The sequence below is a fragment of the Panthera onca genome, chromosome B3 (genome assembly GCF_046562875.1).
Source record: "Panthera onca isolate mPanOnc1 chromosome B3, mPanOnc1 haplotype 2, whole genome shotgun sequence".
In the NCBI taxonomy this organism is placed as follows: domain Eukaryota; kingdom Metazoa; phylum Chordata; class Mammalia; order Carnivora; family Felidae; genus Panthera; species Panthera onca.
Window position 1 is genome coordinate 13,030,517 of NC_138344.1, and position 19,224 is coordinate 13,049,740.

Consider the following 19,224-nt stretch of genomic DNA (forward strand, 5'->3'; position numbering starts at 1 on the left):
GCGTGGCAAGCCCACCTCCTTGTAGAATGACAATAAATAATGTAACAATGTAATGGAATACAGATCTCAATATCTCTCCTCTTTGTAGCACAATCCTACCTTAAGTCTTCACGTTCTTGTCATGGTAATAATCTGTCCGCCATGATGAGAACCTGGGGAGGTATCTATCAAGAGACGACGAAGGAACAGACCGGAAATACCACCTTTGCTCACATCCTAGAGTTACTTGTTTTCTGGGGACTTTTCTTGCATCCTTGCAACTTCTTTGGCACATTTTGCCCTACAAAACCCACCCATCAGAGGCAAAAAGCGTTCAAATATGTCTGGATCTTCGTGACTTCTTGGCAGTAGGGTTGTCACGTGGACCCTTTCTCTGTTGCCAGTGGTAATAAGACAACTGCCATATATATATATTTGTTATTGTGAAGTAGCTTCATTTGATAAATAAGCAGGATAGGGTCCCCAGTAGCACCTGATCCAGGAGAACAAAGATACATGTAATTCCCAAATCCCCACCTTCTTTCCAGGGAGCCCGATATAGCTTCCCAGTTGCTTTTAAAACTTGTGTCAACTAAGTCAGCTTGGTGGCAGATCTAGCGACCTTCAAGAAATATTCATTGAGTCCCTACTGTACCTCAGACACACCCTTAAGCAACTTGGTGGCTCAGCCTTTCTCAGAGTTGCCTGTAGGGGGCAGCAGGTATCATGGAAGTGAATGAGGACCTTGCTCAAAATCTTGGTGGCATTTCCAGTTCCCAGTGCCATTAGGAGGAGCTCTTGGTCTGTTGTTCCAAACACAGGGATCATCTCTCCTGCCTGGGGTAGAGTTCTCCATTCATTCAGTGAATGAGCCTTCAGAGATCGTGACTCAGGGGTTAAGTCAATCGGTGTTCAATGCAATGACTTATTAGTCAAAGATGGAACTCAGTCCCCATTTTTTTACTCTTTATTTTTATGGTAGCTGCTTTCATTCTAATCCATATCTATTATGGTGTAAAACAGACACAGAAATGGAGAACTATTTTAAATCTTGGTTCTACCACATACTGGCCTTAGGTCCCCTTCCCTGCGGATATTTTGAGGGTTAATTAAAACTTACGTGAACATGCCTGACACATATTGCATGTTCAATAAATACTATTTCCATTTTGTATTAAATCTATTCGAGTAGATTATGGTTGATGTGGAGAATTCCAAAGATTATTGTCTTAATATTTTGTTTATAATTTTCTATCAAATAACGTCAGAAATACCAGGATTTCTCATCGCACTTGGCTTTTCAACGAACACTTTGAGAAATCTAGTTACCGGTCTAAAATGTTTTTTCTTTTTGTTCTGTTTCTGCTGCCTGATAAAAGTAAAGAAAAAAAATGTGTTTCCTGGTAGGAAAATTCTTAATACTGGTTTAATACTTAAGCTACTTTGGTGCTTGCTTTCACATTTTGATAATCTGAATAATAGTTTTATCAATATAAAATACTTTTGCGGGACTCATCAGTTTTTTTGTTACATACAAGAGCGCTATTCTGAAAAACTATTGACCAAAACACTTCATTTAGATCCCACACTGTAGAGTAGAAATATTCCAGCCATATGCTGCAATCATGACTTTTGAGTAGTTTCTATAAATTATTCCATTGACCATGAATTTTTTTGATTGTTTTTTGTTTTCTTCAAAACATGACTGCTTGTATCAGAGGAAAAGAGCCTTACAGTTACTGTTCACTGGGAATTTTAAGTCACCTGTCCATTTTCTGGTTTGTTTTCATTGTCTGTTTGAAGTTGTATCCATAGCAATACCTCTCCTCTTAAAGATGCCCTATTTTCAAAGGGACGACTGTAATTGCAATTTCTAAAAGCCTTAACAATAGTGATTGAATGCTTTTAATTTCCTTGAGAACTATTGGATAGCTGGGCTCAAATCAAGACCAACTTTTTAAAAACACATCAAAAACTATATAAATCTGTCTTTGGCTCGCCATCTGCTTTAATAGTCTGCCAAAGAACATGGGACTCTCGTCGGCGCAGCGTTTGGAAGTATGTGTAATATTTAGCAGTGTTTAAATTAGTAGGACCTAGAGAGTGAATGAACTCAGTGCGCTTTTGGCCTGCGAATTAACAAAGGAGTCACTTGGATCTTATTAGTTGGGTTCTTAGTAATTAATGAATTTTTTCAGCAAACATACCTGCTCTATGGGAAAGGCTATGGTAGGCTCTGGGGATGTCTCAGGGAATAGGCATTGACCCTCGCTCCCACATGAAGCGGCTAATTAAACCAGCAGGATCCACAGTTGACATTTGAACAGTAAGGGGCGGGGGTAGGAGCATTGAGAGTCCATACAGTCAAAATGGGCAAAAATTGGAATTTAACTCTTAATTTTTTAATGTTTGTTTGCTTGTTTATTTTTTGAGAGAGAACACGAAGCAGGGAGGGTCAGAGAGAGAGGGAGACAGGATCTGAAGCAGGCTCTGCGCTGAGAGCAGAGAGCCCAATGTGGGATGGGGTGGCGGGGGGGGGGGGGGGGAGTGGGGCTTGAACTCCCAAACCGTGAAATTACCACCTGAGCTGAAGTCGGACGCTTAAGAGACTGAGCCACCCAAGGGCATGTAACTTTTAAGTACTCATAGCCTACTGTTGACCTGAAGCCTTTTTGATAACACAAAGAGCCGAGTAACACATACGTGTATGTTATATGTATTATATACTGTATTTTTCCAATAGAAAATGTTATTAAGAAAACCATGGAAGAGAAAATTCATTTGCGGTATGATACTGCATTATCTATTTAAAAAAAAAAAATCCACCTAGGAGTGTACCTGCACGATTCAAACGTGTGTTGTTCACGGGTCAGTGGTAATGACAGTTGTACTCCTAAGGTCAAGAACAGGATGCCAAGGTTCATTAAAAGGACACCTGCTTGGTGTTCCTGCGATGTTTTAACAAGGATGTCAGAGATGAGTTAGCACGGCAGAGGTAAAAGGAAAGCATTTGAAAACCAGGGGACAGCATGTTCCAGAGCCTACAGCGTTCTCCCGAGACCTGGAAGAAATCACGTGCCTGGAGGATTTTCAGGGTGCAACAGTGGAAAGGGGGAGATGTTAGGCAAATGGAGTAGACGGTGCTGGTGTTTCTTTTTTTTTTTCGAACTTGACTAGTGACGGGAATGGAGTCAGAAGAAGGAAAAATTCTTACGTCACTAGTTCTTATATGTTTTCTGTGTTTGTGCTGGAATGGTAGAAACGTGCAAACTTAGTTAAATAACATTTCAGCAAAACTGAGTCCTTCTCTTCCTCTGTGGATCTCGCAGCCCTAATATAGACCCGTCTGTGCCATGCTCTGGATGTCTGCAGCAGTGACGTGAGGACGTGGTCACCTGTGTGACTCCACCGAGGCCTTTCTTTGGATTCGAAAAGCTTGCAACCCACTCAGGGAGGCAGGACGTACTTGGAAAGTTAGACCCAGCACCAACAGAGATCAGTGTTTCTTCTTTGAAAACCCCTCTCGGCTCGTAGCACGGTGTTGTTTACGTTGCCGGGATCATAGAGTATTTGTCGGATAAAGCAGCAGGTGCACCATGCAGTGAAGCATCATAATTTTCAAGTTAATCATCATAGGGGTTGGGGGGAAAGGGGAGGCGCCATGGAGCCTCAGGTTGCAGAGAAAGTTCTATGAAGATGATGCATCTTGAACTAGGTCTTGGAGGTGAGTTGGCCTTCGTGTTTTGGTTAGGACCAAGGGTTGGGAGAGCATTGCAGGGAGAGGTCATTCCACATGCAGAATAGGAAGCGTATCCCAGCCCCACATCTCTGTGTGCTGGTCAGGGGTGGGGGGAAAGACACATCAACCTCGATAATAGGGTTGGGGAATAGAGGGTAGATCAGGATGGATCGTGTGGGGTAAATTGTCAGAGAATAAGTTTTTAAGATGAGCGCTTTGTACCAGTATGCAGTGGTAAGGTTTATATGCATATGTTTGGAAACAAGGCGTGAAGGGAGGGTTTATGGAAATTTACTCTGGCGTGGCTCTGTGGGCCTCCCCTTCTGAGCCATGATGCTTTACCCTTAACTTCAGGAAGGATCTTCCTCTAGAAACCCTAGTACCATGCAACTGAGTCGCCAGTGGTGGGACCGTGTCGAGGTGACGTGTGTCTGGATGTAGAAGAGGTCATCTAGGTGTTTTACCTGTGCAGCCAGGTGGACCAAAAAGCAAAAAGCGCTGTCGCAAGTGTGTGTACGTCAGTTTGCCTGGTGCGTGTGCCCGGTGCCATTGGGAGAACATTTGGACGTTTCACGTATTACGGGAGATCACTTTTTTTCTCCCCGATAAACACATTCATGATGGAAATTTCATTGAAAGCCCCCAGACACCCGGAACCGTGTTAGGGAAGGAAAGCAACCCGGAAAGGATAGATGAACTACTCCATAAGTGTGTTTATGTCTTTGTTTCTTCTTCCTCCTCTCTGCCTGTTTATACTGTAATATTAACAAATGCAGCGTTTTAATGAGCTTTGACGGAATTACCTTCGGAGGGTTGGTGCGGTATGTTCCTTGGAGACGCATAACCGAAGTTCCCAGTTTCTGGAAGGAAGTCTGTTCCTCATTAGCTGGGACGGCTAAGAGTGTGCTGGCTCAAGAGAGAGGGGGCCACAGCTCCAGCCCACCTGTGCCTGCACAGGACCGGCCGTGTCTCTGCCCTGCTGTGGAGTCACCCCAGGGCTTTCATTAAATGTGTCAGGTGGTTTCCCTGGAGGGACTGCTGATGCAACGTCATGTGGGTGTCTCTGTCCTGACACCTACTAACAGTCTGGCAAACGGTTAAGTAGCTGTTTTGAGCCCAGGTTGAGAGCTCCAGCTGAGCGCTCAACGGGGAGCTCGGGTTCTCTTTCAAGTTCATGGTTGTTAAAGAGGCAATCTGGAGTCCCTCCCCACCCAAAACCTACCCGCCGCCCTGACAAACACGTTCCCCGAGTAAAACTGCCTGGAAATAAGCAAGACTTTACTATTATTATTGTTATTATTATTCTTATTTTGCAAGATGTAGATGGGTTTTTGTATTGGTTTGATTTCGGAACCCGCCCCCTGGAAATTTGGGGAGTTTCCCAGGGCACGTTTGGGAGAAGAGGTCAGAGCCTCCTTGCGTTGACAGGAGGTGAAAAGCCATCGCCTCTTTTCTGAGCTCTGGCATTTAGGACCCCGGTACTTGGCTAGGCGGGAGCAATCCGATGCTTCCTCCGAATCAGAAAGCACTTCTTGTGTCAAGTGTCGCAAAGGAGCAGGAGTAGAGAATTCATATTAGAGGCAGCCTCACCAGGGGCCGGTAATAGGAGCATCTGGGAGGCTAGTTTTCCCGGGAAGCGGAGGCCCCACCAGACTTTTCCTGGGGTGAGATACTGACTGAGGGTCTTGTGCCTGAGTATGTCGAAACACCCTTTGGTTTCTGGTGATTTTCAAGCCCCGGTTTTCCCATCTTTGTGGTGATTCTGAGAGCTGATATTAGTTTAGTCAATTCCTTCTCTGTTAAATTTAGACGGGGGCCGTTTCCGTGTTATAATTGACAACCCCGACTCATCCATTTATGTCTCCACGGCTTGGCCATTGTCTACTGGCCACTGAGATCGTGGCATTGACTTAGAAGCTTTGGCCAGGCATCCAAGTGTCCAGACCACTAGTCCGTTGAATGGAATCTCCTGTTTAATAATGACTTTTAGCATGCATCTTCTTTTTTTTTTTTAATATAATATTCATGCAGACTCCTTCACATGATGCACAGTACCTCAGAGCTCCTGGTTATTAAGTTAATTAGATGTAGGTTCAGTGACCTAAATGGTAGGCCAGTAGGTCAAGAGGCCTGAGTACTCTCTGCATTAGACCCTGGCCTGGGATTCCTTGACCATTTGTTGGGGAGCATCTGTTCTTATGCCCCCAATTAATTTAGGACGTACCGCTTTGTAGAGTGTCACTGCTGCAGAGGCCGGTGATGCGTTCATGTTGTATGGACATTATAGAGCCATCCATTCTGTCCCTGACAGTTCCGATTCTAGATCCCTCTACCAAAACTAACAAAAGGGGAGAGCGTTTCTTTTCTTCTTTCTTTCTTTACTTCTTTTTTCTTTCTTTCCTTCTTTCTTTCTTTCTTTCTTTCCTTCCTTCTTTCTTTCTTCTTTCTTTCTTTCTTTCTTTCAACACTAGCTTTCTGGGTTCAGCTTTGGATTTTGGATTTTCTAACCTTTTGTTTGTTTATTTATATTGTCTTTTGGAGGATATGTGAGGTGGGGTGGCAAAAGAAGAGGTGAGATGAGAGAAGTAAGGGTCAGGCTTCATTTCTTTTAAGATAAAAACTTTGAACTTGCTTTATGGAATTCTACTTCCGCATGTTTTCGAGCAGCAAAAATGCAGCATATGTGTTCTCATAACGTACTAAATGTATAAGATCATAAGTGTTCTTGGCCACTCCCTGCAGAGAAGTTTTACCTCCTAAATAGCCCTGTTTATACTTTTTCTCCCTTCTCTCACGATCATGAAGAAGCCTGTAGGTTATCCTAGGCTTTCAGCTATAGCAGGGTAATTATCTATCTATCTATATTTTAAATGTGTATTTATTTTTGAGAGAGCCTAATGGGGGAGGGGCAGAGAGAGGGAGACAGAGGATCCAAAGCAGGCTCTGCGCTGACAGCGGTGAGCCCACTGTGCGGCTCAAACTCATGAACCATGAGATCATGACCCTAGCCGATGTCGGATGCTCAACCGAGCCACCCAGGCACCTGTAAAACAGAAGCTCCTCTCTGTTTGCTGCCTACGTTCTCCTTGAGACGAGAAGAGCTTCTGTTTTAAAGCAAAACACAAAACTGGACTCCCTCACCTGCCAGATTGACACCTGCTCCTATGTGACCTGTGTGGTCACTGGCTGTCAGTCCTGCATCTGGGTTGCATTCGAGTCCCTATCTATTAGGTGCTCCTCTTCCGGCGCGTGTAGATTCTGTCGGTGTCCTGTATTCCTACACAAGACATGCTGGAAAGAGATGCTCACTTTTGCCCTTTCAGCGAGCACAGTCTTACTGGTGTAAAGTGCATGACTTTTATTCGCTTGTCCTCTGTTACTTTTGCGATTCATTTATCTCTGACCAAGGAGAGTCCTTGGCCTTGACCAATGTCTTGTGTTCTCTTTCCAGGGAAGAGCGATCCTTTTTGCTTGTTGGAGTTAGGCAATGACCGACTTCAGACACACACCATTTACAAAAACCTCAACCCTGAGTGGAACAAAGTTTTTACATTGTAAGTGTTTTAGCCTCCAGAATATCAAGGAGCAGTTTTAACTTAGAGACCAGTTAGCCGTGATATGTTTGGGGCAGGCTGGGGCTGAGTGGAACGTACTGTCCATTTTTATGAGCGAAGGATGAATCTTATTATTTTTTTCCTTCTAAACACCTTTTATCCTTTCATTTTATAGAGTGTTAATAATAAATAAGGCCATTTGGAACTGCAAGGGAGTGTTATAGGAGACATTTGTAAGGTAGATCTTTCAGTAACTCAATTAATCTGTTAGTAGGTGGAAGCTTCCATATATCCAGACAAAGTCATTCCTGAGTTAAAGCAAATTACACATGTAGATCTGCCTTAAATTCAAGTTTATGTGTGACAACATTATTATAAGGCCTAAAGACTTGTATTATGCCAGAGTCTTTTTGAAAATACAGGTTTTCTGTGATTCCTCAAAGAGTCCCAAAGTCTCCTTGTATTCCAGTTTGTCTGAATGACCCCTGCTCCACAGTGATGCCCTGTCTACTCTTTCAAATTCAGGCATTTAGAAAGATGGATTTATTTCCTGGTTTGCTTTAGATGCTGAGGTGCCTGGGCTTCAAGGGGAAGCACCTGTTGAACTGGGGTCAGATGATAGTTCACTGCCCTTACAATGCTGAAGAAATGTTGGGCTTATAACCGAAAGAATACAGTTTGAATAGAGTTGATGATTTCCAAGTAGAAAGTTCCCAAGGGTCGAAACTGAATTCACAATCAACAAACTCCCAACATACAAAAAAGTCCGATACCAGGTGGTTGCACAGGTAAATCCTACCAAACAATTAACGAAGAGTTAACACCCATTTTTCTCACTTTTGCAAAAAACAGGAGAGAAGGAAAACTCCTAAATTCATTCTATGAGACCAACATTACCCTGATTCCAAGACCAGATAAAGATACCACAGAAAAAGAGAACTAACTATAAGCTAATACCTCTGATGAACATAGATGCAAAAATCCTCAATAATATATTAGCAGGCAGAATCCAACAATACATTTAAAAAAAACCATTCACCACAATCAAGGGCGGTTTATTCCTAGGATGCAAGGATGGCTCAATATTTACAAATCAGTTAACATGCTATATCACATAAATAAGAGGATAAAAACCATACGGTTATTTCAATAGATGCAGAAAAAGCATTTGACAAGGTACAATATCCATTCATGATAAAAATCCTCAATGAAGTAGGTTTACTCACAGCATCATACTTAATAGGAAAAAAGGAGAGCTTTCCCCTAAGGTCAAGAATAAAACAAGGATGTGCCATCTCACCGCTTTTATTTAACATCATCTTGGAAGTCCTAGCCACAGCAATCAGACAAGAAAAAGAAATATAAGGCGTCCAAATTAGTAAGCAGGAAGTAAAACGTTCACTATTTGCAGATGACATGATACTCTATATAGAAAACCCTAAAGATTCTACCAAAAAACTCCTGGAAGTGATACATGAATTCAGTAAGGTTGTAGGATAAAAATCAATATACAGAAATCTGTTGCATTTCTATACGCTAATAATGGAGCAGCAGAAACAGAAATTAATAAGACAATCCCATTTATAATTATACCAAAAATCATAAAATACCTAGGAATAAACTTAACTAAAGAGGTGAAAGATCTGTACTCTGAAAACTATAAAACATTAGTGAAAGTTCCCATGGATCTGTGAAAAGTGGATTAACTCTCCTAAGCCAGTTTGCAAATTGTCATATGAAAGATTTTCTTGTTTGCTCAACACATTGCTAATGACCATGGCTCCATTTTTCATCAGGGGTGATGTCTAGTTTCTGGTCAACATAAAAAAATGTTTCTAAATATGCATGGGATTTTTAGTATTTTGCGTTTCAACACTAGGAAATTTTCTGTAAATCTCAGCAAAAGTGACTTTCACCGCCCTTTTTTTTTTTAAGGGAATTCTTCATTAATTTACTTTTTTCTTCATTAATTTAAAGACAGTCTTATTGCCTATTTGGAAGCTACTTTGAAATCACTGTCCTTTTACTCTCCTCATTCTGTCTCTTATTCTTTATCCTCCTGTTTCTTTAACAGTCCTACCCTCGAGTGCACATATGCATGGAAAATGTCAGAGTAAAAAAGTTGACTTTTTTTTTTTTCACAGGGATGTCTGAATCTTCCATGATGGAAGGTTTGGGAATAGAGTTCAGTTTGATTTAATTTTTGGAATTTAATTAAATGGTAGTTTTATACTCTAAGGGCATACAGGCTTAATTAGTGAAACCGTGTGTTCAGATCTTCATGAACAGACTCCACTTGTGTGTTCTTGTATATAATAGGTGGTACATTTCTTGTTTCAGTCCTATTAAAGATATCCATGATGTTTTGGAAGTGACAGTGTTTGACGAAGATGGAGATAAACCTCCTGATTTTCTTGGAAAAGTTGCCATTCCCTTGCTGTCCGTAAGTTACCGTTGTTAATATACAGTTCGTAAGTCATTTTACGGTTGACAGGTTTCTATGGTCTGGGGTTGTTTTATCTTTGTCAGTCTGGGGGGGGAGTCCCCCCTGCTATAGCAGGAAACAACTATTTTATTCCTCATCCTTTTCCAGTATTTTCAGTAGTTTCAGATATAAACTAACATAATCTTCTCCGTGTCAGTCAAATATTGCTTTGACCGACAAAAACCTTTCGACTAGTCTTCCAATTTGTTCTCAGTCTTTCCGTCCTAAGGCGGGAGTTTCTGTTTGGTTTCCGGGAATACAGATCCGTGACTGATTTTCCATTCGTTAATGAAAAACATACACATATTTCTTTATTACCTCCTCACTGCCCATTTCTTCAAAGATTAATTGCTGGTAACTGCAAAGTGGTTCTCAGCTCTACTGAAGACCATTTTCTCAAAAGTTCTCTTTGCCTTCATAGTAGTTAGGTTTGCTTTCAGTCTCAAAAGATGCTTTGTGGAAGAAAGTAGAGAGCTTCTTTCAGAAAAAGTGCCATTTCAGTTAAAAGGTAACATAACGGAATAAGCAAAGAGATGAATGAAAAAATACCCTAAAAAAGTCAGAGGAGAAAGCACCCAATAATGCCTTTACGTGGACAAAGGAGGGAAGCTGTGCAAAGACTGCATCTGACTTCACCTATTAATTGGACATTAATGTTTATACCAGATGTATTCTTCCAGAAGAGAGAATTTTAGTTTTTCATCCAACCATTAATATGTTTTCTTATAGAGATGTTATGGTCATATTAGTCCATAAGGCCTTATTTATTTCTTCCCGAAGACTTATTTCTTCAAACTGTTAGTGCATTTTTTAGGAGGAGAGGTCTTTAACCGTGATATTAGACTAGCTCACATGATGCTTACAGGGGGAAGGAACGCTGCATCCCTCAGTATCTTTTCTGGTTAATTTACCTGGTGTTGAGCGCCTGGTTCATTTCTCGCCAAATTCTCTTCTCCCCAGTGTTCCTCTAGGAAAAGGGGTGAAGCCGCTGCCCTCTTGTAGATTTGGCTCCTGCCAAATGCTCAGACCCATCAGTAGTAGAACAGACTGACTCTCAGGGACGAGAGGGCAATTTGGGACTTTTCTCTCTTTTTATTACAACTTTGTCAGTTACTCCTGAAGGAATACATGTAACGAGAGCTTGGGACCCAATTTTAGAGGGACGTAAAGGGACAGGAATCAGAGACCCTTCTTTACAATTCAGTTTCCTTTTCTTCTCAATTATTTTGGGCAGGGCAGAGACGTTTCTTTTCTTGTTTTTTATTTATTTTTATTTTTTTAATGTTTATTTATTTTTGAGAGAGAGAGAGTACAAGCAGGGGGAGGGGCAGAGAGAGAGGGAGACACAGAATATGAAGCAGGCTCCCAGCTCTGAGCTGTCCGCACAGAGCCCGACGCGAACCCACGAACCACGAGATCATGACCTGAGCGAAGCCGGACGCTTAACTGAGTGAGCCACCCGGGCACCCCTCTTTTCTTCTTTTTCGAGATAAATCCACAGTAACATGTGTTATTCCTTGCTGGGTAAACACTACATGGTGTCATTTTTAACCTCCCTCTATTTTACACGTGAAAGTTTTGTGTCATTGGTCTTTCTCTGATACCAACAAATTGACCCACTTTCTTCCCTCCCATCCTCCCTTGTAAGGTACAGTGTCTCCATGCCGTTGGGTTAGATCTAAGAAGTTACCTCTGCCTAAATCAGATTTGCGGTTTCTCAGCCTTAAGTGCCATTGACATTTTGGGATGGGTCGTGGTCTGTTGCAGGGGGCTGTCCTGTGCATTGTAGAATCCCTGACCTCTACCCCCTTGATGCCAGGAGCACCCATCCACTCGTCACTGTTGTGACAAAGATGTCTACAGACATTGCCAACTGTTCCGAAGAGGGGCAAAGAGAACCACTGACCTAACTTAATGCAGTTTTCAAACTGCGTCCTTCAAGATGCAAAGTAGAGTGATTTATGAAAGACTTTGTTTAAATGCAAGGAGCCCCCTCACCCTCTTTACTTTTTTCTGGTTGCCGATAAGCTGCCCACGGTCTATTCATTTGTTTGAGGGATAGTTATCAAATGTTCAGCTTGTGCCAGGCATTGTGTTAGGTGGTAATGCTCTAAGAAGGACCGCAGTGAAGGTATCTTCTCCCCCGGAACTTGTATTTGGTTGCAGGAGTCCATAAACAGAACAAACAAATTGAGCAAAAGGCAAGACAACATGTTAGGTGGTTAAAAGGTGCCATGTAGAAAGCAAAGCAGGATACGTTCCGTGGATATGTTTGGGGAAGGGGCACAGTTTTCCATGGACCGACCAGGGAGGGCCTCGCTTCAGGGGGGACATTTGAATGAGAACTTTAAGGAGGTGAGAAAGAAAGCCGCGTGAATATCTGGGGGAACTCTTCCAGGCAGGAAATCTTCCAAATCCAAAGGCTCTAAGGCAGTGCCCTGACTGTCCAATTCCAGAAAGATCACGGTGGACAGTGTGGATGGAGTGGAGTAGGCTGGGGGGAGAATCACAAATGTGGAGCAAGACAGGACACGGGGCAGAGTGACGCGGGAGAGGGGTAAGACTCTGACAGTCTAAAAGTTTGAAGGGCTTTGGCTCTTTCCTAGTGTTGATGGGAAACCACAGGGAAGGTTCAGGCCGGGATGGGGGGGGGGGGGCCTGCTGTGGTTTACACTCTCTAATTCTGACATAAAAGGACTCTGGCACCCCGAGAAATAAGCCCAGATCTGACAGTTCTCTACCACGTAAAGTGTAAAGGCAGTGTGGCCTGGGCCACGTCCTCATGAGGGACTTAAGGGCCCGGGAGCGTTGAGTTGAATACGTTTCAGAAGCTGCCCTTCGGTGTGGCTGTTTCAGTTCAGACTCATTTCCGATTGTCTGACTGACAAATCGGGCAAGTGATCGGATCCTAACGGTGGATCTATTTTGGCTCCTCCTGATATGGGGTGGCCCACTTGTTCCATGTGCTCTCCAAACAAATTCATGCTCTACCTAAACTGTAGAGGTAGATATGATAGAAAAAAATGCCATAACCCTCAGTATCTGTAACAGGCAAATTTTAAGTTGTTCATTAATTCACCAAACATTCAGTTTTTGAGTAATTCTAACTTGTGTTTTGGAGAATATATATATATATATATATATATATATATACACACACACACACACATATATATTATAATATATAATATATATAATTATATATATAATAATTAAATATAATTAAATTATATAATTATAATTATATTATATTTATATTATATTATAAATATATATTATATTATATTAAATATAATTATATAATTAAATTATATAATATTAAATATTAAATATATATAATTATATATTATATAATATATATATGTGTGTGTATATATATATATATATATATTTGTTTATTTATTTTTGAGAGAGAACGAGACAGAGCCTGAGCGGGGGAGGTGGGGCAGAGAGAGAGACAGAGGGACACACAGAATCTGAAGCAGGCTCCAGGCTCCAAGCTGTCAGCGCAGAGCCCGATGCAGGGCTCGAACCCGCGAACCGTGAGATTATGACCTGAGCTGAAGTCGTACGCTCAACCAACTGAGCCACCCAGGCGCCCCAGAGAATGTATTTTAACATTTATTTAGATCTGTGTTTTTCCCTTTATTTAATATCTACTGAATAATGCTTAATTAACACGTCTTGGGCTGTGCATTTATGATACATTAAATCATTAATTCTCTGAAAACCTCATGTGGCAGGCTTTATTATTATTAGTTGTTATCATTACTATTACTGCTATGGACAAATGAGGAAACAGAGGTACGGGAAGGATCCTGTTGCTGGTAATTAGTCGGGGCTGGATTTGATTGAGGCAGTCTGATGTCAGAGCCTGGGGTCCTGAGAGGAAGTTATACTTCCATAGTGCGTACCTGTTACGTAGACATCATGCCAAAAGCAATGACCAGGATGTGTTTTGTGCAGCCACTGGTCTCAGTGCCATAGGGTGTGGGACGGGTGAGACGCAGAGTTGAAGACTGGCCCATCTTGGCTGATGCCTGTGGAATGAATGCACAAGACCCCAAATACCTTTTTTTCTTTATCGAGGTATATTTGGCACAGAATGTTGTCTTAGTGTGCAGGGTGGTGATGCGACCAGCCTGTATGGGATGCCACCCCCTGTCACCGTACAATGCTGTCACAATAGCATTGGCTGTATTCCCTACGCCGTACCCTTCATCCCCAGGACTTCCTCGTTCTACTGGAAGCCGCGACCTCACACTCCCCTTTACCCATGTTGCCCATCCCCTACGCCCCTCCCCTCTGGCAGCCACCGGGTTGACCTCTGTGCTCACACAAGCCCTGAAACACGAAGTGCTGAAAAGAAGGAAAAGAAAACGCAGAGCGGGAGGAATGGACTTAAGTTTAGGAAGACTTTAGGAAGTGGGGCGTTTGAGCTGGCCTTACAAGGAGGCTGGTGTTGATAATGTGCTAAGTGCATTTCAACCTGTTAAATAAAAAGCCTGTTCTGAAGTCACCGTATCTTTGAATCAGGGTGAATGGGCCGACTGACTATGGGCTCATTTAAAAAAAAAATCCACGTTCTAAAATCAGTATATCTGTTAATGGTGGCGAATTGTGCAAATCATGTACGTATGTTTAGATACACAGAATCCAGGCCAGCGGGTCACTCTTCCATATTTTTCATTTTTGTTCAGGTCCTCAAATCAGATAGCTGCTTTTTGAATGGCTATATAGATAGGGAAAACTTTTTACTCATTAAAAACAGAAAATTGCCATTAGCATGGATTATAATCTGAAGACTTCTAATCTGTGCCCGTTTTTACATTATTCCAAGCATCTTCTAATCAATAACATAGTAAATATGCATTAGAAAACAAAGCACATTTTAGAGTTTTAAAATATTTCCAGCATAGACACTCTCTGCTCATCATTATCCGATTCAGTTAGAGTTATTTAACATTTCGATCCATAATCAAGTGATTCTCATCAAGCTGGGTTCTTCTCCTCCAGGAGCATTTCTTTTTCTTCAGACCTATGGTTAGCATTTCAGAATTATGGAACGGGCCCATGTAGGAAGGAAGACTTAGAAAACCCACTTCCTGCAAAATAGGAAAAGCATCTGTCTATTTATTGTTAATTCCTAATATCTAAGAGAAGATCGTCTGTCATTTGAGGAGGGTCCTACGTTTTGATACAAATTTGAGACCTCTTGGGCAAGCCATCCCAACAGATGCAGTGGAATTCATGATCAGGAAACACAGGCTTTGTGCGGCCCGTGACAGTCTCTGGAATCCATGTGCACGGGAACGAGCTGCACCAGCAACGGCTTCACTTAATTAGTTTTATGGGACAAATTTTCTGAAATTGCTTGTACCAAATAAATGCCCATACACATCTTCATTTGCATTTCCAATTAAGTATTTGCCTGTTTCACCTATGATGGGTTTTGTGGATTGTAATGGACACAGTCACACAATCATATTTTTTTTCAAGTTAATGCTGAAATGTTGGCCGTTAAGATAAAGAATATTTATTTTTTAGAGTTTATTTATTAATTTTGAGAGAGAGAGAAAGAGAGTGAGTGCAAGTGCAGGAGGACAGAGAGAGAAGGGAGAGAGAGAGAGAGAGAGAGAGAGAGAGAGAGAGAGAGAGAGAATTCCAGGCAGGCTCTGCAGTGTCAGTGTAGAGGCCCAAACTCATGAAGCATGAGATCATGACCTGGGCCGAAGTCGGATGCTTAACTGACTGAGCCACCAGGCACCCCAATAGTATTTATATTTTACTTCACATTAATGTATATGGATGTCTAGCCGCCTGAAAATTTTAGCGGGGCTAAAATGGCTGAAACACAAACACTCAACTCTCCACCCTGATATGTCCTTTGAAATAAATTTTTCAAAAGATAAAATAAGGCAAGTTTGTCTTATTGCCCCTGGAAACTAGGAAAGGATACCTTTAATGTGCTGGAATCCTCGTGAACCATTATGTAGTATATAAGGTGGGTGGTATTTGATTAGGACGGACAAGCTAAGGGAGTAAGAATAATGCCTTGTGGGATTCCCCTGGTGTCTTGGAGCAAGAGTATAGCAAGTATAAATCTGACCATACTATACGTGATGGTAAATGCTGAATGGGTTAAACTTTTCTTTAAATAGAAAAACCTGTTACAATGAGTAGATGCATATAATTTAGCTACTGCGTCTTTGAGACGGGCCACATGTGGTAAAACAGAAATGGGCGAGCAAAAGTGTAACACGTACATGTAAATAAGTGGTAACTCAGAAACATACAGAGGAGATTATTTTATGGGTCCCCAAACGATTTCATTACCAATAAACTTAAGGCAGACATGAATCATTATGTGAATAATTTCCCACAGAAGTATGTATGTATGTTAAAAAATATTTGAACTGTAAGAAAAAATTACTGAGAAACACAAAATGATTATATCATCTGTGCAGTTTTAAAAATATCAGACACAAAAAAATAAATAAGGCTGTAATGTGATGTGTTTTGAAGGCCCAGATGTTTGAAATTCCAAGTTCCACAAAGCCAATGCTAATAGCTAAAGTTCCTGCACACCATCCCAAAGCTACTAAATTTCTAGGGCTGAGACCCTGGAAACTATTTTTTTTTTTTTTTAGCAAGTTCTTAGATGAGTTTTAGGCATCCTGAAACAGTGATTCTCAAATTTTAGGGAATAAGCAATAAGCTTAATCTAATATATATGCATAGACACACATAAATATATAAATATTCTGCTCAAATACCTATTTAATGTGTTTAAATATTAGTCATGTTGTGGGCTCACAACTGCCTCAGTAGATTCCAAAAAGGAAGAAATGATATGGTGGTCACAGTGTTGGGCAGATATATTAATAGCAAAAATGAAACAAGCATCAAAACATTTGGTGGGAAAAAAAATCCCAAGTAGCGAAGGTAGATAATCAAAAGTACAGGTTACAGACTTTTTAGAAATTAGCAATGAAATACTCTACATACAAACTGTGAATAAGGGCCAAAAGTATGACTCAGAGGAAATCCTTACCTTAAATGTTTTCATAATTAAACAACAAAGGTTGAAAATCAATTAAGCATCATAACAAAAGGTAAACTAAAATAAATAAAATTAAATAGGAGTTTGGGAAGATTAGAAAAAAGAGCAGTAATGTAGAAAATATGTAAACAGTATATCTGATAGATCCAAGCATTCGTTTCTTCAAAATCCGATGAAATGGAGAAGCTGCTTACGAACCTAATGAAAAAAAGGAAAGCATATATTACTAAGACTAAGGAAACGAGAGATATAGGGATTGCTATGAAGAGCATAACTAAATTTTGCTGAAGAGTACGGAAGAAAACTTGAATAAATATACATACGGACATATCTTGAGAGAATTTGGATGTTGTAGAGGTGTGAGATCTCCCCAGATTACTATAAGTATTTTTTTAAAGGTTGGTTTTGCTGGTTTTTAAATTTTTTTAACGTCTTATTTTATTTTTTAAGAGACAGAGAAGGACAGAGCACGAGCAGGGGAGGGGCAGAGAGAGAGGGAGACACAGAATCCGAAGCAGGCTCCGGGCTCCGAGCTGTCAGCACAGAGCCCGATGCGGGGCTTGAACTCGTGAACTGCGAGATCATGGCCTGAGCCAAAGTCGGATGCTCAAGTGACTGAGCCACCCAGGCGGCCCGATTACTATAAATATAATACAGCTCCCCATTTGGAAAAATTAAGTGCAAAAAAATAGAGTGAAAAATTATGTTTAAAATATAATTAGAGAAACCTGAATATCAGGTATTGAACGCATTGTACAGTGAAACAATTTAATTATGGAAATATTGGGAAAAAAATCATCAAAGAATTCTCTTTTCTCCCTGTGTCCTCCAGTCTTCTCCTCCCAGTAAGAAAATAACAGATTCATATTGTTTAAAGAGCAATTTTTTTCTTTTAAACTGTAAGGGCACTGGCATTCTTACATTACTGAAATGTACTAGCGACATAAAGGAAAATGGAAAATTTGTGAATTTATTCCTTGAGACTAGAAGAATTCTGATATTAAAAAAACACAGAGTTAACGACAGCAAAAAAGAAATCCTACGCCTTTCATGGAAGACCAGTGAGACTTAGCACATTAGGAAACATAATTGTGTAATTTATATTATTAATGTATTAATGGAGAAAAAAAAAACTTCAATAGATGCCAAAGGAACACTTGATAAAATTTAACATCTGTTCTTGATTTATGAAAAAAAAGTTTAATGAATAAGTAATTGATTTGATGTATCAGAAGTATCACAAACATCAGACTTATTATTGAGAGACCAGAGATATTCTGAATTTAATGAACTTCTATACTGACAAAATTAACATTAAGTTTTTTATGTCAGATCCAGCCAATGTAAAAATACAAGAAAAATTATATTTTAATGAAGGAAACCATATTATCTATCTGATAATATCACATTATATATATAAATAAGTATAAAGAAAATTAGTAAGTAGCATTTTGGAATAAACAAAGGTCAGTAAAGGTATAACCAGGATCAAAATTAAGAAAAAAAAAAAAAAGAGTAGCTTTACCCAATAGGAAAACATTTTAAAAACTTAAAGCACCAAAGGGTTTAATAGCAGGAAACAAACAAACAAAAAAAACAATTATAATGCTTAAGACCTATGTGAGAAAGTTCTAGAACTGTACTAAAAGCATGAAAAAAGACAAAACAATTGGAGATCACTGTATATATAATAAACCTGAAAGATGAAGTCACTGAGGAAAGGGATAAACGAAGTGATCACCATATAATTGATTCTGGGAAAGTCAGTTGCTTACTCATCAGGGAAAAATGCATCTGTGTGTTACACTGAACACAATAACTATTTTACCATGAATTAAAGGTCAAATACTTGGAATAAACTCCGTAAATAAAACTGCTAATAAAACGGGGAAGTCTTCTGTAAGAAAACCAGGAACGCTAAAGGAAAACAAATCCTAAGAGGTCAATATGGTGAAACAAATGTTGCCATAGTGCCACATAGAAACAGATGGATAATGTCACTAACATAGAACGCGATCGTTTTTTCATCTATGAGGAAGGGACAGTCAGTCTAGGGGAAAAGTTGATTCAAACAGGTGCAAATCCAAACAGCTCATAGGCACAGAAAGGTGTGTGCTTTATTCAGTAATGGTCGTGGTCCTTAAAAGTACAGATGGCGGCACCAGACCACCTGGGTTGGCACCCAGTCTTGTCCCCCTCATCGGCTGTGTGATCTTTGACAAGGTACTTAACCTCTCCGTCTCCATGTTCTCCGAGATGACATGAAGGCGATTCTGCCTGCCTCGGAGGTCTGTGGTGAGGATTTCAGCGGTTTGGTGAATATATATAGTGAGTACAGGAGCACACCATATGTGCTTCCAAGTATAATCTATCCTCTTCATTGCCCTTGTTTCAGTGATGTAAA

The 19,224-nt window shown here is 40.5% G+C and overlaps 1 protein-coding gene and 1 long non-coding RNA gene across 7 annotated transcripts in view; both read left to right on the top strand.

Moving 5' to 3' along the window:
• LOC132668744 (uncharacterized) overlaps nucleotides 1–19,224 on the top strand; it is a 324,417-nt gene that overhangs the window by 189,903 nt on the left and 115,290 nt on the right. The gene's annotated exons all lie outside the window — the stretch shown is intronic.
• Nucleotides 1–19,224, top strand: part of MCTP2 (multiple C2 and transmembrane domain containing 2) — a 239,439-nt gene that overhangs the window by 133,923 nt on the left and 86,292 nt on the right. For all 6 annotated transcript variants that reach the window (XM_078448969.2, XM_078448972.2, XM_078448971.2 and 3 more), the window contains 2 exons: nucleotides 7,170–7,272; nucleotides 9,613–9,715. In XM_078448969.2, coding sequence (XP_078305095.2) covers nucleotides 7,170–7,272; nucleotides 9,613–9,715 — 206 coding nt within the window. The remainder of the gene's footprint in view (nucleotides 1–7,169; nucleotides 7,273–9,612; nucleotides 9,716–19,224) is intronic.